General features: G+C 48.2%; 1 protein-coding gene across 1 annotated transcript in view; it reads left to right on the top strand.

Moving 5' to 3' along the window:
• NBAS (NBAS subunit of NRZ tethering complex) overlaps positions 1–21605 on the top strand; it is a 1027824-nt gene that overhangs the window by 45668 nt on the left and 960551 nt on the right. Inside the window, 3 exon segments of the mRNA XM_075341124.1 lie at positions 3741–3874; positions 4813–4946; positions 11604–11702. Of these exon segments, the coding sequence (XP_075197239.1) occupies positions 3741–3874; positions 4813–4946; positions 11604–11702 (367 nt within the window).

Genomic DNA, 21605 nt, shown 5'->3' with positions numbered 1-21605 from the left:
CCTCCTTACAGAGGTTAGTGGCTCTGTCGCCACGGACCAGGAGCTCTCTTCAGTGGTGGCTTCGGCCCCTCTCTCTGTCCCAAGGGCGCTCCTTCCTGGCTCCGTCATGGGTGATTCTCACCACGGATGCCAGTCTATCCGGCTGGGGAGCGGTATATCTCCACCACAGAGCACAGGGCACTTGGACTCCGTCCGAGTCAGCCCTTTCAATCAATGTGCTGGAAACCAGAGCCGTGTTTCTAGCTCTCCTAGCTTTTCACCACCTGTTGGCGGGCAGGCACATTCGAGTCCAGTCAGACAATGCAACAGCGGTTGCCTACATCAATCACCAAGGCGGGACACGCAGCCGCCTGGCAATGATGGAGGTACAACGCATCCTTCAATGGGCGGAGGACTCCAAGTCCACCATATTCGCAGTCCACATCCCAGGCTTGGAAAACTGGGAGGCAGATTATCTCAGCCGTCAATGCGTGGACGGTGGCGAGTGGTCCCTGCACCCGGCAGTGTTTCAGTCAATCTGCCGCAAATGGGGCACTCCGGACGTGGACCTAATGGCATCCCGTTACAACAACAAGGTTCCTGTTTACGTGGCTCGCTCCCACGATCCTCAGGCCTTCGCCGCGGACGCTCTGGTTCAAGGTTGGTCCCAGTTTCGTCTGTCCGACGTGTTTCCCCCTCTAGCTCTCTTGCCCAGAGTCCTGCGCAAGATCAGAATGGAGGGCCGTCGAGTCATCCTCATTGCACCGGACTGGCCCAGGCGAGCTTGGTATCCGGACCTGCTCCAACTGTCCGTAGAGATGCCGTGGCATCTTCCGGACCTTCCAGACCTACTCTCGCAAGGTCCGTTTTTCCACCCGAATTCTGCGGCCCTCAAATTGACGGCGTGGCTCTTGAGTCCTGGATTTTGACGACTTCTGGTATTCCTCCTGAGGTCATCTCCACTATGACTCGGGCCCGTAAGTCTTCCTCCACCAAGATCTATCACAGGACTTGGAAAATTTTCCTGTCCTGGTGTCGCTCTTCTGGCCATCCTCCTTGGCCATTCTCTTTGCCGACCCTTCTGTCTTTTCTACAGTCCGGTCTGCAGCTAGGACTGTCCCTCAACTCTCTCAAGGGACAAGTCTCAGCTCTGTCAGTACTGTTCCAGCGGCGTCTCGCCCGGCTGGCTCAGGTCCGCACCTTCATGCAGGGCGCGTCTCACATCATTCCGCCTAATCGGCGGCCCTTGGATCCCTGGGACGTTAACTTGGTCCTCACGGTATTGCAGAAACCCCCTTTTGAGCCTCTTAGGGAGGTTTCTTTGTATCGTCTTTCTCAGAAAGTGGCCTTACTAGTTGCCATAACTTCTCTTAGGAGAGTCTCTGATTTGGCTGCGCTCTCCTCGGAGTCACCTTTTTTAGTTTTTCACCAGGACAAGGTGGTTCTCCGTCCGACTCCGGACTTTCTTTTTAAGGTGGTCTCTCCCTTCCACCTTAACCAGGACATTTCCTTACCTTCCTTCTGTCCGGCCCCTGTACATCGTTTTGAAAAAGCGCTGCATACTCTAGATCTGGTGCGTGCTCTCCGGATTTATGTGTCTCGCACCGCTGCGCTTAGGCGATGCACCTCTCTTTTTGTGCTAACCACAGGGTGGCGCAAGGGTCTCCCTGCTTCTAAGCCGACCTTGGCCCGTTGGATTAGATCGACCATTTCGGACGCCTACCAGAGTACTCAGGTGCCTCCCCCGCCGGGGATCAAAGCACACTCGACCAGAGCTGTCGGTGCCTCTTGGGCTTTTAGGCACCAGGCTACGGCTCAACAAGTCTGTCAGGCTGCCACTTGGACTAGCTAGCCTGCATACCTTCTCGAAGCACTACCAAGTGCATGCTCATGCTTCGGCAGATGCGAGCTTGGGCAGACGCATCCTTCAGGCGGCTGTCGCCCATTTGTGAAGTTAGGTTCTGCCTACTTCTTGGTTTTTCTGTTTATTCCCACCCAGGGACTGCTTTGGAACGTCCCATGGTCTGGGTCTCCCAAAGGAACGATAAAGAAAAAGAGAATTTTGTTTACTTACCGTAAATTCTTTTACTTATAGTTCCGTATTGGGAGATCCAGCACCCTCCCTGTTGCCCGTTGGCAATTTTCTTGTTCCGTGTGTTATCACCGGCTGTTGTCAAGACAGAGTCTCCGGTTGTTCCCGCTCTTGCTCTGTTCTACTTGTGGGTGGCTATTCTCCTTCAGCTTTTGCACTAAACTGGCTGGGACTGGCTCACCAGGGGGTGTATAAGCTCAGAGGGAGGAGCTACACTTTTAAGTGTAGTACTTTGTGTGTCCTCCGGAGGCAGAAGCTAAACACCCAATGTCTGGGTCTCCCAATACGGAACTATAAGAAAAAGAATTTACGGTAAGTAAACAAAATTCTCTTTTTTAGGTGGGTCCTTTCTTACCTTTCCTCTTTAAAACGTTATGTCCCCGCCGTTCATTTCCGCATTGACAGGCGAGTTATGATGTCTCCTCTACAGATCACGGTGCTCTCCTGATAGTCTGATAACGTGCACCTGACCTATCCTAGTGATGTCTAGTGAGCAGGACCGGTGCACGAGAACTGCTGATGCTCAGAGCTATCTGTAGTTGTCACCGGCGCCGCTCATATCCCAAAGTTGTGTGCTATTATACAGCCTTTGATCTCTGCCTAAATGCTGTCCGGATCCAGTTTCCCTGTGCTCCTCCGGTACTGCAGAGACAAAGCTACCTCTACTAGGAGCATCAGAGGGCACACACTTCAGCAAGTTAACTGTGCAACAATTGTTATTTCATCCGTACACTCTTACAGCAATCATAGTCCTTATGCTCCTCCAGATGATGGATACCATGACTTTAGCACGTGTCTCCAGCTCCAGTCTGCAGTAACAGTCCTTATGATAGCTCCACAGAGCCAGACGATGGATCCCATGACCGTAGCATGTGTATCCAGCTCCAATCTCTGTATTACATCCATGGGCACCAGGACCTGGTTGCAACAACAGATTCTCTCCCCTCCATGTCACAGCACCAACTCACTGACCAAACATGCGGCTTATTGTTTTCCCTCTACTGGGATCAGCCTCCTGGATGGGCAGAAGTGCTCACACCCACCCCCATAAACTTCTTCTACATGTAGCTTAAAGTATGCAGAAGGTTCCAGAAGCTCAGTCTGAAAAGTTGTGTATTTTAGAATTCCCCTGCAGAAAATAACAAAGACTCAAAACTCCCCACCAGATGCCGATAATGAATCTTACTGTAGGCCTGAAAACATTAGAGTCTATGGCTTACACACTTTAACAACCCCTTCCCTCTTCCAATTGTGTACAAACAAGTGACCTTAAACTGACAAGCAAGCAAATCTCTAATAGAACACCACATTACCATCGACGTAACCTGTGCCCGGTATTGGAAAAAGTCCAATAGTCTTTAGCCTGTAGCCAGCTCCTCACAAACAAGATTTAAAGATAGAAGTCTTTTTTTTTTTTTTTTTTTTTTTTTAATTTTATTTTTTTCTTTTCTTTCTCCTATCAAAAAGAAAAGAAAATTGTAGGTCTGGTATTGTCATGTCCAATTTATCAAAAGATAAACTTATTTAACCTGTAAGGTTATCACTTTGGGGTATGGAAACAGCCCAGGGTGTGGTCCCTGACCAACTTATTTAGTAGAGAAGTGTTAATTGTATTGCTGTATTTCCCTTTTAATGAAGTTCTGTTTTTTTTTTTTTTTCCTGTCTTTAGTTCCTAAAGATCCGAACCCTCAGTGGAGACGCGTGGCGTGGAGCCATGACTGCACCTTGGTGGCTTATGCTGAGAGCACCGGGACCGTTCGCTTGTTTGATCTCATGGGCAGCGAGCTTTTTGTTATCCCTCCAGTATGTACATCTTAACTGATTTATGTAGAACAGTTATTGGCATGGGGGGGGGACTTTTAGTGGGGGAATTTTGGTGGGGAGACAATTTGGGAGCTGGGAATGGGGGGGGGATGCCATAAAGGAATTCATGATCAAGGGATGGTAACTGTACAAACAGCGGATCCTCGGTGTCGGATACCTGCCCCACTCCAAGATGTGGCAAATCTTCCTTTATGGGAGACTGGAAACATGAGCTTAAAGCGGGCCTTCAGCCAGTACATTGTAGTGTTAAAACACAAAATGCTCTAGCATTATTTAATGATTAATAATGCTTGTTTAATGATTCACACAAATCACACCTGTGTGAATGTGGCTTATGAATAAAGTGCCACAACCAATATGGTGTACGCGAGAATAGATAGTAACCGGGAAAGCTGCCTGATAGAAGAAAAGGAAGAGGTAGAGTAACCTATAACAATCAACATAAATAAAATATAGATTCATGTAAAATGTACCAAGTAGTACACAGACGTTCATCCACCAATACAGACCCAAGATTCGTTTCGCCAAGAGCTTAATCTGGGGTTCTTGGTGCTTGGAAAGTCCCTGTTATTTATGGTACCAATCCAGTGTCACAATCCTTCAAAATAAGCAGTCAGAGCATTTATTTGTTTAATTTTTTTTTTTTATCTTTTAAATTGGCACACTTGCACTTGCCAGTAAAAATATTCCCATATTTTATTTTATTTATTTATTTATTTTTTTTTATATACATAAAGTATCTTGTGAAACTTATAATTTGACATGAAACTGTTTTATGTTCTAACTCAGCAACTTCTTAGCTTTGTAAAGTGGAAAATAGATTTTTGGATTTGTCTGGCTTTAAATACATACGGCTAATGGGAATTGATCTGGAAATAAATCGGCCTGACTCAGGTTGTTTCTTCTTCCATCTCCAGCAGGCCAGCTTCCCCGGGGACCTGAGTTACGCTATTGCCGGGCTGATCTTCCTGGAGTATAAAGCCAGCACACAATGGTCAGCCGAACTGCTGGTCATCAATTATCGGGGGCAGCTGAAGAGTTTTCTAGTGAGGTGGGTTCGTGACGCGGTTTTTGTCCCATTTCTTTGTTCATTGTGCTACTTTTATTATGTGTTTATGTATGATATACATACATACATACTTATACACAAAAGTGTTAACCCCCTTCCTGATTTCTTATTCTTTTACATGTTTGTCACACTTAAAAGTTTCAGCTCACCAATCAAATTTAAATATTAGATAAAGATAAAACAAGTCGATTCCGGCAGCTAAATAGGAAAGGGTTCTTTACAGTTAGAGCAGTCAGACTGTGGAATACACTACCACAAGAGGTAGTAATGGCCGATGCTATAACAGCTTTTATATCAGGGCTGGATGATTTCCTCACTACACACAACATTGTCGGTCATAAATGATTTAGTGATGAAATGTATAATTGGTGGAGGAAGGTTGAACTAGATCGACTTAGGTATTTTTTTTCAACCTATGTAATTAAGGCAACACAAAATGCAGTTTATAATTGACGTTTTTTTATTGGTAAGGGAAAAAGAAAACCAAAGCTACAGGAACCTGTGTGAGAAAGTTATTGCCCCCTTAACCTAATAACTAGTTGGGCCACCCTTAGCAGCAAAAACTGCAATCAAGCGTTTCCAATCACTGGCAATGAGACTTTTACAAGGGTCTTGAGTAATTTTTGCCCTTCATCTTTACAGAATTGTTGTAATTCAGCCACACTGGAGGGTTTCTGAGCATGAACTGCCTTTTTAAAGTCATGCCACAGCATCTCTGCTTCACACAGGGCCCTATAGGTTTGGATTTGTTTTTCTCTTAATAATAAACATCTTCATTTATAAACTGCACTTTGGTTACTTGCGTTATCTTTGTCTAATTAATATATATATATATATATATATATATATGTATGTATATATATATATATATATATATATATATGTATGTATATATATGTATATATATATATATATATATATGTATGTATATATATGTATATATATATATATATATATATATGTATGTATATATATGTATATATATATATATATATGTATATATATATATATGTATATATGTATATATATATGTATATATATATATATATATATATATGTATATATATATGTATATATATATATATATATATATATATATATATATGTATATGTATATATATATATGTATATATATATATATATATATATATATATATATATATATATATATATATATATATATATATATATATATATATATATATATATATATAGTCAAAATTATTGGTACCCCTCGTTTAATGAAAATTCACAATGGTCACAGAAATAACTGGAATCTGATAAAAGTAATCTAATATATAAAGCTGAATGTGTGTGTATATGTGTGTGTGTGTGTGTGTGTGTATGTATGTATGTATGCATGTCCACGATTGGCATCTGCACCGTTGCAGCTACAGCCACAAAATTTTGCACACTCAGACGTCTGGACCCCGAGAGCGTCATAGGCTATGTTGTGAGGCGAAATTTTAACCCTGCGCGTTCCAATTTACCAATTAATTTTGCCCCCATCTACATAATGGGGAAAAAGTGAAACGAAAAGTGTATCCGCACCGTCGCATTTACAATCATGAAATTTTGCACTGACACCTCATGTGACCCAGGGAACGTCGCAGACTATGTTTTGACAGGAAAATTTAATCCTGCGCTTTACAGTTACTCTCCAAAAAACATGCCTCCATTAAAGTAAATGGAGCCTGGAACTACAGGTTATTAGTAGGAGCTGTGAGTGGTTGCTATAGGAATAAAAGACATTCATAATGTAAGAAGCTTATATGTGAGGTAATAAGATGTCGGTGGGGAGACTGATAGAGGGACAGGGGCAGACGGGGACAGGGACAGATATGGAAAGGGGCAGACGGGGACAGGGACAGATATGGAAAAGGGCAGACGGGGACAGGGACAGATCTGGAAAAGGGCAGACCGAGCACATTACTTGGCCAATTTAGTTAAATCTGTGTGGAATATCTGTGGTGTTGAAATATATGTTGTGAAATGCTTCTATTAGCTTAGTTTTTGCCTTTTAATAATGACATTTCTATCTATTTGTTTTGTGGTTTTTGTGTGCAGAATACATTTTTGTTAATACATTCTATTTTGTTAACAGCAGTTATTAACCGGGGTGCAGCCGGGTAGTACAGCTAGTAATAAATAAAAAGCTATGAAAATGAACAAATAAAAGTCAGACATTGCTGCTTTACTGCTTCCACAGAATTTTTAAGAAAAATAAAACTCATGAAATAGGCTTTAACAGAAATAATGGTACCCTGGAAAATGTGACAAAATAGACAAGTTAAATCAACGTGTGTCCAATAATTAGCATCACAGGTGACTACAATCTTGTACTCAGTCAGTGGACCTGTATATAGGGCTACAGATACTCACTGTAGTGTTTGGTAACATGGTGTGTACCACACTCAACATGGACCAGAGGAAGCGAAGGAAAGAGTCGTCTCAGGAGATTAGAAAGAAAATTTATATACAAGCATTTTAAAGGTAAAGATTATAAGACAATCTCCAAGCAGCTTGATGTTCCTATGACTATAGTTGCACATATTCAGAAAATTTAGGATCCATGAAACTAGCAAACCTCCCTGGACGTGTCCGCAGGAGGAAAATTAATGACAAATCAAAGAGACGAATAATATGAATGGTAACATAAGAGCCCAGAAAAACTTCTAAATAGATTAACGGTGAACTTCAAGCTCCTTGGTACATCAGTGTCAGATCGCACCATCTGTCGTTGTTTTAGCCAAAGTGGACTTCATGGGAGACGACCAAGAATGACACAATTGTTGGGAAAAAAAAAACCCATAAAAAAAAATCATAAGCCAGTCTGGAATCTGCCTAACTACATGTTGACAAGCCACAAAGCCTCTGGGAGAATATCCTATGGACAGATGAGATAAAAAAGGAACTTTTTGGCAAGGCACATCAGTGCTATGATCACAGATGGAAAAATGAAGCATAGCAAGAAAAGAACACTGTCCCTACTGTGAAACATGGAGGAGGCTATGTTATGTTCTGTGGCTTCTTTGCTGCATTTGACAGAGGGTGTATTGAATCTGTGCAGGGTACAATGAAATCTCAAGACTTATCAAGTGATTCTAGGGAGAAATGTGCTAACCAGTGTCAGACAGCTTGGTCTCAGTCACAGATCATGGGGTCTTGCAACAGGATAATGACCCAAAACACACAGATAAAAACACCAAAGAATGGCTAGGAGGAAAATATTGGACTATTCTCAAGTGGCCTATTATGAACCCTGACCTAAATCCTATTGAGCATCTTTGGAAAGAGCTGCAACGTCTGGAAAAGGCAACTTTCAAACACCAGACAACTGGAACAGTTTGCTCTTGAGGAGCCGCCAAAATACCTGTGGAGAGGTGCAGAAGTCTCACTGACAGTTACAGGAATCGTTTGATTACAGTGATTGCCTCAAAAGCTTGTGCAACCAAATATTAAGTTGAGGAGGAGGAGGAGGAAGGCGCCATAATTTCTGTCCAGGCCGATTTTTCTAGTTTTCTTTTTTTAAAATTCTGTGGACGCAGAAAAGCAGCAATGTCTGACTTTCATTTGTTCCTTTTCATAGATTTTTTTTATTTATTTATGCTTTTGTCAGATTCAAGTTATTTGTGTGACTATTGTGGGTTTTTATTTCAGTGAATGAGGGGTACCAACAATTTTGACCACGTGTGCATACATATAGGTGTTTCCTTCCTGCATCGTCACCTGATCAGTGCTGGGTACAAAAGGGCCGCCTGACTGCTTATTTTTAGATCTTAGCCAACCCCATCTCTCACAGCTTGTGCCTACTTACAGAAGTCAACTGTATAAAAGTACCGTATTTTTCGCTTTATAAGACGCACCTGATTATAAGACGCACCCCGAAATTTGGTGAAGGAAAAGAGAATTTTTTTTTTTTTTTTAATGTTAAATGGGGTCCATCTTATAATGCCAGTGTCCCTCTAACAAATCATATAGGGTATATGTCCCTCATAGCCCCCCCATCCTAAAATTAGCCCCCTTAATCTGGATATGGCCCCCTTATATTGAATATAGCCCCCTTGTGATGGCACACGTTCCCCTGTGCTGCCTATGGCCCCCTATGGATTGCATACATTCCCCTGTGCTGCCTATGGTCCCCTATGGATTGCACACGTTCCCCTGTGTTAGATAGCGCCCCCATGCTGCTGCCCATGGCCCCTATAGATCGCACAAGTCCTCCTGTGTTAGAAATCGCCCCCATGTTGCTGCCCATGGTCCCTATATAGATCGCACAAGTCCCCCTGTGTTAGATATCGCCCCCATAGTGCTGCCCATGGCCCCTATATAGATCGCACAAGTCCCCCTGTTAGATATGCTCCCCAGGCTGCTGCCCATAGTAAAATAAAACCCTCTTTCCTTACCTCCTCCAGCGCTGATCTCCCTCCTGTCTCCCTCTGTGCTTCTGTTCCTCCACTTCCTGGTTCTCAGTGCGGTCATGTGATCGGCACAGCAGACTGAGCTCTCTGCGTGCCTGATCACAGTGGAAGCAGGGACACTGGGAGAAACGCTGCAGGGGGTAAGTAAAGCTTTTTTATTTTAGAATGACCAGCAGCCTGGGGGCCAAATCTAACACAGGGGGGGCATGTACCATCACAGGGGCGCGCAGAGACATATAATATGCACCGCTTCCCCAGCCCCTCACTGCGTGCGATTTCAGCACCACCGGAGATGGACAGCGGCTGTGCATATTATATGAGCGGGAGCAGGAGATCAAACGATCAAATACGGTATGTTCTTTAACCCCCCCCCCCTTGCTTCCGAAAATCATTTCTTCAACCCTTTTAAGGACCCTGACATAAGTGTATATCCGAGTCAAGGCGTCTGTGTAGAGCGGGATTAGGAGTGACCCTGGTCCATACTGTTAGGTCACCGGCACCTGGTTCCAGCAGCGACCTGAGCGAGCTCCAGGTGCTGTAATTTAACCAGTGACAGTGACATTTAAAAAAAAAAAAAAAATTTGGTTGCCTATGTGCGCATGTATTTGAAAATGTGATCATTAGGTGACAATGGTTACAAAAAGTAGCCAGGGATTTACTGAAGACCTCTGTCACGACCATCTTTGCACTTCTTTGAAGCACAGCCTTTTTCTGGCCTCCATAGGGATTAATCAGTTTCAGTATATATGACAGTACTATAGTATTGCAGTCTATATGGTGCAAGTATACAAATTATCATAGGTTCATGTACCCTATTGGGAGTAAAAGACTCGAGGACTGATGTTCTTCAGTGGTTGCACCATCTCCAAGAGATGCAAGACAAAGGGATCAAAGTGGTTTCAATAAAAGTTAACCCCCCCCAGCTGTCAATAGAAAAAGAAAAGTTCTAGATTGTGGGAAAAGAGAGAGGAATAAAAAATGACTGTGCAAAACTAAGAAAACGTCCCCGAGGAAGTTAGTTTTAAGGCATTTGTTGGCTAATCTTTAAGATGTTCCATCAGCAGTCTGGGGCTCTGGGGCTGCCCTATTTAGTGAAGAAGAGAGTGGGAGCCTCAACATGGTGATTTTTTTCTAACTAACACCTATTGATAGAAGTGTCCAGAATGGTGTCTCAAACCTCCCCCTCCCACCCCCGGCCCTCTCCCCAAAAGGGAACATTTCATCTTAAAGGGAACCAAACATCAGGATTTTGGTATATAAGGTGCAGCCAGTGCAGTGCTGGCACTATCAGGCAAAGGCTGTACATACTATTAGTGGGCAGCTCGGGTGTTTAGGCTGTGAAATCCATGTTTATGAAGTTTGAAAATTCATCCACTTTTTGATTGACGTGTGCACCTCCCCAGATAATATCCGGGCTGGTTATGCACATGATTGCCATACCCCCCACCTGTTCCTCCCTCTCTCTGGCTGTATGCAAATGTCTAATCTTTACTTACACAGCGTCGGAGTTGGCGCCTGCGCATAGCGCTAATTTCCGTCGCCATGTTTTTGAAGCCCGCATACAGTGTTTGGTGTCTGAGAGGGCAGCGCATGCGCCCTCGCTTCTTCATATCTTGTTGTGACCACGGGAGCGCGCGCGGTGTCACAACAGGACTGGAGAACAGCTGATCTTACCGATTAGCTGCAGCAGACGTCTGCTACGATATTGTTGGATTTCACAGCCTAAACATCTGAGATCACCACTAATGGTATGCACAGCCTGTGCCTGATAGTGGCAATACTGCACTGGCTTTACCTTTTAATAGATGAAAATCCTGATGCTTGGTTCTCTTTAAGTGTTTTGGTTGCTGGCGAGTAAAAGGTGGGGCGGCGCTGGCGAGTAAAAGGTGGGGCGGTGCTGGCGATTAAAAGGTGGGGCGGTGCTGGCGATTAAAAGGTGGGGCGGCGCTGGCGAGTAAAAGGTGGGGCGGCGCTGGCGAGTAAAAGGTGGGGCGGCGCTGGCTAGTAAAAGGTGGGGCGGCGCTGGCTAGTAAAAGGTGGGGCGGCGCTGGCGACTAAAAGGTGGGGCGGCGCTGGCGACTAAAAGGTGGGGCGGCGCTGGCGACTAAAAGGTGGGGCGGCGCTGGCGACTAAAAGGTGGGGCGGCGCTGGCTAGTAAGAATATCAAGAAGTTTGTACACCCTATAAATGTATTCTGTATGTTCATTCTTCTTTTCAGTGTTGGTGCCAATCACGGCTATCAGGAGAGCCACAGCTTCAACTTTGGGTGTCATTATTCCCAGGGGATTTCCTCTGTCATGTATCTCCCCGGTCACAGGTAGGTTACTTGGATGAGTGAATCTTGTCTGCTCTCGCTCCTTCCCAGGTGATTAGCTATAGAAATAATAATGAACGTTCTGAAAATGTCCTCTCCGTTACCGTTCTGCTTGGATATAAGGAATAGATGGATTGGAAGTTTATGGAGACTTTTCTAATCTTTTATGTTTAAAGCGCAGCAATCACCAGGATTTTCGTATGCGATCTAAAGCCAGTGCTATACTGGCGCTATCAGGCTGATTCTATACATACCTGTAGTGGTCAACTTGGATGTGTAAGTTTTGAAGTAAAGTTTGTAAAATGAGCAGCTTTTTGAATGACAGCAGCTGCCGATCAGCTGATAGCTGGGGGGTATTCATAGTGATCCCCTCCCCCTGCCTGTCCATCCTCCCCCTTTTATTTGTGCTAATTCTATTATAGAATCGTTTTACTAACTGACCAGAAGGACCTGTGCTGATGTCATACCCATGTGACCAGTATGGGCGGGGCCTCAGCCAACAGAAAAATATTGCCTCCTGATATCAGCTATAAGCAATCAAATGCAAATTTAATTATTTAAAAATCATACAATTTACTGGAATTTTTTTGGGATTCTTTCTGTTATAGTTGAAGTGTAACCTATGCAAAACATTACAGACCTTTCCATTCTTTGCAAAATCGTCAGTGTATCAAATACTCATTTTCCCCAATGTACATGTAAGATGGCTGTCGGCTATGGACCCCCCCGTCCTCCGAGCCCTCTTGTGTTCTGTATGAGACCAGACCCCCACCAGATGACGCTAAAATGTATGTGTGTGTGTATGTGTATGTGTATATGTATATGTATACACACACATAAATATAAATTATATATATATATATATTTTCTTTCTCGTTCCTATGGGAGACCCAGACCACGGGTGTATAGCTTCTGCCTCCGGAGGACACACAAAGTACTACACTCAAAACGTGTAGCTCTTCCCTCCTAGCATATACACCCCCTGCTAGCCAGTCCTAGCCAGTTCAATGCTTTGTGTTTCAGGAGGTCACACACACATGCATTCTCTGATTTTTGATTTTTCCTTTTTGGATCAAAGATTTGGAAGAAAAGCGGGTCCAGCTGGACTCCCGGCATGTCCCTTCTCACCCCACTGTGTCGGCAGTGGTGTTAAGGTTGATTTTCCAAGGCTGGAGCCTTCTCATGCCGCGCTCCTTCACCATCCCCTGGGGCTCTGGCTTGAAGTGGGAGCCAACACGGTTCTCACTGCTTTGCAGGAGACCGGTCTCCATCCGCAGCCCTTTTTCAGGATCCTGCTGGACGGAGCGATCACCCCCCAGGGACCTGGCAACCTGCGTCTCACAAGCTAAGTATATGAGACGTTATTACCACAGAAAGTGGTCTTTCCAGGGGTCCTTTATACTTTATTTATTGGGGAGAGTGTGTTTTATATTTGTGTTAACATTTCCGGCCGGTTCTCCAGTTTTCACTGGAGAACCGCGCCGATGGTGCCTGCACGCCGGCCGCGTGTTTAAATCTAGGCCCCGGCTTCGCCTGAGGCCTAGTTTCGGTTTCCACTGCCTCTGCATGTCAGTCATGCAGAGGGACAGTGTGGCTCCGCCCAGCGGCTGTGCAGCACAAGGGAAGGGACACTCCTCATTGAGGAAGGATTCCCTCCCCTGGCTACCTCATTTGCCGCTCTGAGTAGGCCCCGCCCCCTCTCCTCGCTCCGGTCGCCATTTTCTCAGCGTTCTCTGTGCCTGCATAGGCACAGAGATTCCACATTGTGACAAGTGGGGGCCTGGGCTGAGGGACTGGAGGGCGCAGAAATGTCTGTTTAAACGATCTGGCAGCCACAACCTCCGGTTTGTGCAGCTGCTTATTTTATCTGTTTATACTGCAGCATGTCTCACATCAGAGCAAGGCTGCAAGGCTGTTTTTATTATGCACTGCATGTAGTCTCGTACGGCTGTACCGAGCTCATAAACACAGTGGCCCCTCAGCCTGGAGGCTCATCAGTGGTCCCTCCAGCTGCTCCGGCTTCGGTGGCTGACCCCCGGTTTGGCTAGAATCCGCTCTTTCCAGGGGTCGGCTGTCCCGGAATCTGCTGAGCATGCATTAGCCCCCTTCTTTTTCTGCTACAGCTCGCTCAGCAAAGCTCACAGAGGACTCTCCTTCTGGTCTCAGACCCCGTCCTCCTGACATGGAGACGCAGGGTCCCCTGTCCTTCCCCGTCCCGCAGCTCTGATTCACAAGCTGTCTCACTGGACGAGGAGGATGTCTCTACCCCTCCATCCGCCTGTATCAGGGGAGTATTCCCCGCTGGCAGAAAGGCATCAGTATACCTTAAACAGGACAAGGAGTGTGTTCCTTAACCACTTCAGTTTTCAGCCCACTGTGTCCAAGCCCACAGCCTGTCCTGTCAGACCCCAAAGCGGGGTTCTGATGACTGTTTCCCCCTCCCATCGGAGGTGGTCAAGGAGTGAGCTCATTCGTCAAGGGTGGTCCCTCCGGTGTCTAGACATTCAGCCCGGATAGTTGTATCAGTGGCTGACGGCACCTCTATAAGGATCCCACTGTACATTAATTTTGTACTGGACCTCAATCCGCCGGAGTTACCTTGCCTAGGAGAACACAAAGTGTGTTCCTTAACCACTCCAGTTTTCAGGCCACTGTGACCAAGCCCAGGGTCCGCTCTGACAGTCGCTTCCCATGAAGCGTGGTTCTGAGGACTGTTTTTCCCTTTCCACCAGTGGTGGTCAAGGAGTGGGCTCATTCACCAAAGGTGGCTCAGCCTGGACCGTTATGTCAGTGGCTGATGGCTCCTCACTTAAGGTTTTGCGGTCCGCCAGGTTGTCCTTCTGGCCAAATCTGTATGGGGGCGGCAGGAGCTTCGTTCTCCTCAGCTTTACAGCAGTGCGGGTTTTTTTGTAGCCTTCTCTGCTTCTCTGGAGGAGATGCATTCCCTCACAGGGACTCTATGCCCGAAATGGTTGCCTAAACTTCCAGACTTCAGTCTTTTCATCCTATGCCATGTCTGCCATGCTGGACACCGCACTGCGGTGGCCTCGGCTAATTTCCTCGCTATCCGCAGGCTCCTGTGGCTTCGGAAATGGAAGGCAGATGCTTCTATAGAAGTTCCTTGCTGGGCTCCCTTTTGTTGGGACCAGTCTCTTCGGAACCAACTGGATGAAATTAAGGAAGCTCTTGGCGGGAAGAGTTCTTCCATGCCACAAACCTAAACCAGGAAACCTGTCCAGGGCAGGAATCAGTTGAGGTTTCGTTTTTTTTTTTTCGTTCCTCCATCTGATCGTTCTCTAAGCCCTCGGCCTCGTCCACTAGCTCGGCCAAGGTTCATAAACCCAAATGGCGCTCGAAGCTGCGTCTTCAGAAAACCGCAGGAGATGCTGCCACTGAGTCAGCTTCCCCCGAGCTATCTAGCCACGCCAACAACGTCCTTGGTCGGTGGCAGGCTCTCCCACTTGGCGACGTATGGTTTTAACACGTCTCCGTTCAGTGGGTGCGGGATTATATCTTCCATGGCTACAGGATAGAATTCTATCCACCCGCCAAACAGATTTTTTCTGTCAACTCCCCCCGGCTCCAAGGCCGCCGCCTTCTCACAGGCCGTGGCATTCTTGCAGGCCAATGGAGTAATTGTACCGGTTCCCGACTGGGAACGATTCTGAGATTTCTGCTTAAATCTATTCCTAGTCCCCGAAGAGGGCGGTGCCTTCCGACCTGGATCTTAAGCTTTTCAAGCATGTTCAGGTGTGGCGTTTTCACATGGAGTCTCGGTCTTGTTCCGTGGGTTTTTCACCGGATCAATCAATAACCCAAGGAGATTCCCTAGCATCCATCGGCATCAGAGATGCCTATCTGCAGGTGCCAATCGCAGTTTCACACCAGCGTTGGCTACGTTTTGCAATCGGAGTGGTCCAATTCGTGGCTCTTCCCTTGGGGTTAGCCACGGCCCCTCGAGTATTCTCAAGGTTGGGGCAACTGTGATTAGGGTCCTGCACCTCTAGGGATTGGCAGTGATCTTTTGCCCTGGACGGTCTTCTTGTCGGGGCTTCATCCAGTGCAGACTCTTAGCAGAGTGCTTCGCTCACTCTCGCCACTCTAACCAATTCGGGTGGCTTGTCATTCTGTCCAAGTCCACTCTGACTTCGAACCAGAAGTTCCCGTTCCCAGGGACGCAATTCGAGACTCTGTCGGCACTTGTGAAGCTGCCCTTAGTCAAACAGTAGTCCCTCCGCTGGCGGTCGACGTCGTTCTATCAGGCACCGAATACAGGTACTGGTCAGATGGTGGCGTCAATGGAAGCGATTCCCTTGCCCAGTTTCTCCTGCGTCCTCTGAGGCTGGATATTTTCCGCTGTACAAGCGAACTTCCTCCTTCCACGGGGTGGTGGCTTCACCACAGACCAGGGGCTCGTTTCAGTGGTGGCTTCGGCCACTCTGTCTCAGGGACGCTCCTTCCTGGCCCCGTCCCGGGTGATCCTCACCAGGATGCTAGTCTATCCGCCTTGGGAGCAGTATATCTCCACCGTGGAGCGCAGGGCGCTTGGACTCTGTCCGAATCAGCCCTCTGGATCAATGTGCTGGAAATCAGAGCTGTATTTCTAGCTCTCTAAGCCTTTCTCCATCTGTTGGCGGCTAGGCACATTCGAGTCCAGTCGGACAACGTGACAGCGTTTACCTACATCAACTTTCAGGGCGGGACACTCAGCCGCCTGGCAATGTTGGCGGCTCAACGCATTCTTCAGTGGACGAGGGACTCCTAGTCCACCGTATCCGCAGCCCACATCCTAGATGCGAAAACTGCGAGGCAGACTATTTCAGCTGTCCAACCGTGGTCCACGATCCTCAGGTTTTGCGGCAGACGCACTGGTTCATGTTTGGTCCCAGCTTCGTCTCTCTTACGTGTTTCACCCTCTAGCTCTTGTCCAGAGTCCTGCGCAAGATCAGTAAAGAGGGCCGTCGGGTCATTCTCATACTCCAGACTGACCCAGGCAAGCTTGGTACCCTGACCTGCTCCATCTGTCCGTAGTGTTGCCATGGCATCTTCCGGACCGTCCAGACCTTCTCTCAAAAGGTCCGTTTTTTTTTTTCCGCCAGAATTCTGGACTCTCAGATTGACGGCGTGGCTCTTGAGTCCTGGATCTTGACGACTTCTGGTATCCCTCCTGAAGTCATCTCCACTATGACTCGAGCTCCAAAGTGTCCTTTGGCCTTTTGGCCTTGCCAACCCTCCTGTCCCTTCCACAGTCCGGTCTACAGCTAGGACTATCCCTCATTAAGGGACAGGTCTCGGCTCTGTCAGTGTGTGCCAGCGGCGTATCGTCCGGCTGGCTCCGGTGCGCTCCTTCAAGGGCGCATCTCACATCATTCCGCCTTACCCGCGGCCTATGGAGCCCTGGGACCTTAATCCGGTCCTCACGGTTTCCGGAAACCCCCCTTTGAGCCTCTTTAGGGAGGTTTCTTTGTTTCATCTTTCACAGAAAGTAGTCTTTCTAGTGGCCATAATTTCCCGCCAGAGAGTCTCTGTTTTGGCTGCACTCTCTTCGGAGTCACCCCCTTTTTTGTTTTTTTTCATCAAGACAAGGTGGTCTACGTCCGACTCCGGACTTTCTCCCTAAGGTGGTTGCTGCTTCCACCTTAACCGGGGCATTTTTCCTGCCTTCCTTTTGTCCGGCTCCTGTTCATCGCTTTGAAAAAACGTTGCATATCCTGGATCTGGTGCGGGCGCTCCGGATCTATGTGTCTCGCACCGCCATTATTAGGCGGTGCACCTCTCTCTGGTGCAGACCACTAGTCAGCGTAGCGGTCTCTCGGCATCTAAGCCGACCCTGGTTCGTTGGCTTAGGTCGGCCATTTCCGATGCCTACAAGTGTACTCAAGTGCCTTCCCCGCCGGGGATCAGGGCACACTTGATCAGAGCTGTCGGTGCCTTTTGGGCTTTCAGGCACCAGGCTACGGCTCAGCAGGCCTGTCAGACTGCCACTCGGATTAGTCTGCATACTTTTTCGAAGCACTACCCAAGGCATGCTCATGCTTTGGCAGACGCGGGCTTGGGCAGACGCATCTTTCAGGCGTCTGTCGCCCATTTGTGAAGTTAGGTTTCGCCTGCTTCTCAGTTTGTCTGTTTATTCCCACCCATGGACTGCTTTAGAACGTCCCATGGTCTGGGTCTCCCATAGGAACGATAAAGAAAAATAGAATTTCTTCGGCGCTCCATTGGGAGACCCAGACGATTGGGTGTATAGCTACTGCCTCCGGAGGCCACACAAAGCATTACACTAAAAAGTGTAAGGCCCCTCCCCTTCTGGCTATACACCCCCCGTGGGATCACGGGCTGCTCAGTTTTCAAGCTTTGTGCGAAGGAGGTCAGACATCCACGCATAGCTCCACTGTTTAGTCAGCAGTAGCTGCTGACTATATCGGATGGAAGAAAAGAGGGCCCTTGCTAAAGGGCCCCCAGCATGCTCCCTTCTCACCCCACTCTTGTTGGCGGTGTTTGTTAAGGTTGAGGTACCCATTGCGGGTACGGAGGCTGGAGCCCACATGCTGTTTTCCTTCCCCATCCCCCTGAGGGCTCTGGTGAAGTGGGATCTTACCGGCCTCCAGGCTCTGAGGCCGGGCTCCATCCACAGACCCGGAGATCCTGCTGGATACGGAGCTGGGTACCGTCAGGGACAAGGCCCTGCAACATTCAGGTACTCTGTGTCCCCGTACAGACAGGCACAGACACACTCCAGCGTTGCTGGGTGTTCTAGTGCGCCGGGGACAGTAGCGCTGCGCGCTTGGGTTATACTCACTGCAGCTTAGCTGAGTGAGTTTATGTGTGGGGAACTCCCGCGCCGGCCGCCCCCGGAGACTGCGGCGCGGCTGAGACTTGTGGTGCGCCGGGGACTTCGCGCCGACCGTGCTTTTACGACGGCAGCGCTTATAAATCTAGTCCCCGGCTTCTGCGGCCTAGTTACGTTTCGTTCCCGCCCCCACCCCTGTCAGTCAGGGAAGGGGAGAGACGCTGTACAATAGTCAGCGCCGACGGCTGGAGTCTTATTTACATACTCCAGCCCTCTCACTGGGCACAGTGGGACGCCAGTTTCCCGCTCTTTGTCTGCAGCACGCCCACGGCCCGCCCCTCTTCACAGGACGCCGGCAGCCATTCCTGCACGCAGTCTGAGCTGGAGAACGGACATAGCCCTGGGAGACCCAGACAGGGGATTCTGGCGACCACACACCCGCTGTTAAGCGGGCGGTAAGCAGCACCTAGGTGCTGACCCCACTAGTGCCACAGTGTTGTTTTGTGTACTTTTGTCTGTACCTATATATTGCACTGTACGGTCGCTTCTTGGCTTATACCCCTATATTGCTCTGAGGAGACAACAGGGTGCCAAGGCACAGGCTTTATATGCTGCCTGTACCGCATGTGGGGCTGATCTACCGGCAGGTTCCACTGACCCCCATTGTGTGCAATGTTCGGTCCCTGTGCCACTTCGTCAGCCGGAGTCTATGCTAGTAGTGGCCCAGGCAGAGACGCCTGTGAACCCTGCCCCGGTGACGGGGACAGACTTTGCAGTTTTTGCTGATAAAATGTCTGTGACTATGACAAAAATTCTAGAAACTTTGCAGTCCAGGCCGGTCACTCAGACCATGGGCACTGTTGATTCAATGTTCCCCGGTCCCCCTCAGTTGGAACTAATCCGTGCTCCAAGGGGGTCCCAGGCATCACAGGCTGAAGGCTCTGACTCGGACGACAGTCCCAGGCAGCCTAAGCGAGCTCGCTGGGAGAGACCCTCGGCGTCATCACGCTGGTCAGGGTCTCAGCGAGAGGATTCTCTGTATGATGAGACAGAGCTAGGTGATCATGAGTCTAATCCTGAGACCGCTCTCAACCTGGATACCCCTGATGGTGACGCCATGGTGAATGATCTTATAGCGGCCATCAATAGACTGCTGGATATTTCTCCTCCAGCGGAGGAGGCAGCAGCACAGCAGGAGAAATTCCATTTCAGGTATCCCAAGCGTAAATTGAGTACTTTTCTGGACCACTCTGACTTCAGAGAAGCAGTCCAGAAACACCATGCTTATCCAGATAAGCGTTTCTCCAAACGTCTTAAGGATACACGTTATCCCTTTCCCCCTGACGTGGTCAAACGCTGGACCCAGTGTCCAAAGGTGGACCCCCCAATCTCCAGGCTTGCGGCTAGATCCATAGTGGCAGTGGAAGATGGGGCTTCACTTAAAGATGCCAATGACAGACAGATGGACCTTTGGTTGAAATCTGTCTATGAAGCTATCGGCGCGTCGTTTGCTCCAGCATTCGCAGCCGTGTGGGCACTCCAAGCTATTTCAGCTGGTCTGGCGCAGGTGGACTCTGTCATACGTCCATCAGTGCCGCAAGTGGCGTCCTTGACCTCGCAAATGTCTGCGTTTGCGACCTACGCTATCAATGCGGTCTTAGACTCTACCAGCCGTACGTCAATGGCGTCCGCCAACTCTGTGGTTTTACGCAGAGCCTTATGGTTAAAGGAATGGAAAGCAGATTCTGCTTCCAAAAAATGCTTAACCAGTTTGCCATTATCTCAGGACAGACTGTTTGGTGAGCAATTGGCTGAAATCATTAAACAGTCCAAGGGTAAGGACTCTTCCTTACCCCAGCCCAGATCAAGTAAACCTCAACAGTGGAGGGGACAGTCGAGGTTTCGGTCCTTTCGAGGCTCGGGCAGGGCCCAATTCTCCTCGTCCAAAAGGACTCAGAAGGAGCAGAGGAGCTCAGATTCCTGGCGGGCTCACTCACGCCCAAAGAAAGCAGCCGGAGGAACCGCTTCCAAGCCGGCTGCCTCATGACTTTCGGCCTCCTCTCTCCGCATCCTCGGTCGGTGGCAGGCTCTCCCGCTTTTGCGACATTTGGCTGCCACAGGTCAAAGACCGGTGGGTAACAGACATTTTGTCTCACGGGTACCGGATAGAGTTCAGTTCTCGTCCTCCGCCTCGGTTCTTCAGAACTTCCCCACATCCCGACCGAGCCGATGCTCTTCTGCAGGCGGTGTGCTCTCTAAGGGCAGAAAGAGTGGTGATCCCTGTTCCTCTTCAGGAACGAGGTCAAGGTTTTTACTCCAATCTGTTTGTGGTGCCAAAAAAGGACGGCTCTTTCCGTCCTGTTCTGGACCTAAAACTGCTCAACAAGCACGTGAAAACCAGGCGGTTCCGGATGGAATCTCTCCGCTCCCTCATTGCCTCGATGTCTCAAGGAGATTTCCTAGCATCAATAGACATCAAAGATACTTATCTCCACGTGCCGATTGCTCCAGAGCACCAGCGTTTTCTACGCTTCGTTATAGGAGACGAACACCTTCAGTTCGTAGCCCTGCCATTTGGTCTGGCGACAGCCCCACGGGTTTTCACCAAAGTCATGGCAGCAGTGGTAGCAGTCTTGCACTCTCAGGGACACTCGGTGATCCCTTACTTGGACGATCTACTTGTCAAGGCACCCTCTCAAGCGGCATGCCAACACAGCCTGAACGTTGCGCTGGAGACTCTCCAGACTTTCGGGTGGATCATCAACTTTTCAAAGTCAAATCTGTCACCGACCCAATCACTAACATATCTTGGCATGGAGTTTCATACTCTCTCAGCGATAGTGAAGCTTCCGATGGACAAGCAGCGTTCACTACAGACAGGGGTGCACTCTCTCCTTCAAGGCCAGTCGCACCCCTTAAGACGCCTCATGCACTTCCTGGGGAAGATGGTGGCAGCAATGGAGGCAGTCCCGTTTGCGCAGTTTCATCTGCGCCCACTTCAATGGGACATTCTCCGCCAATGGGACGGGAAGTCGACGTCCTTAGACAGGAAAGTCTCCCTTTCCCAGACGGCCAAGGACTCTCTTCAATGGTGGCTTCTTCCCACCTCATTATCA

This window comes from Anomaloglossus baeobatrachus, chromosome 3, assembly GCF_048569485.1.
Source record: "Anomaloglossus baeobatrachus isolate aAnoBae1 chromosome 3, aAnoBae1.hap1, whole genome shotgun sequence".
Classification (NCBI taxonomy): domain Eukaryota; kingdom Metazoa; phylum Chordata; class Amphibia; order Anura; family Aromobatidae; genus Anomaloglossus; species Anomaloglossus baeobatrachus.
Note: the sequence above shows the minus strand (reverse complement) of the source record. Positions and strands in the feature narration are given on the sequence as shown.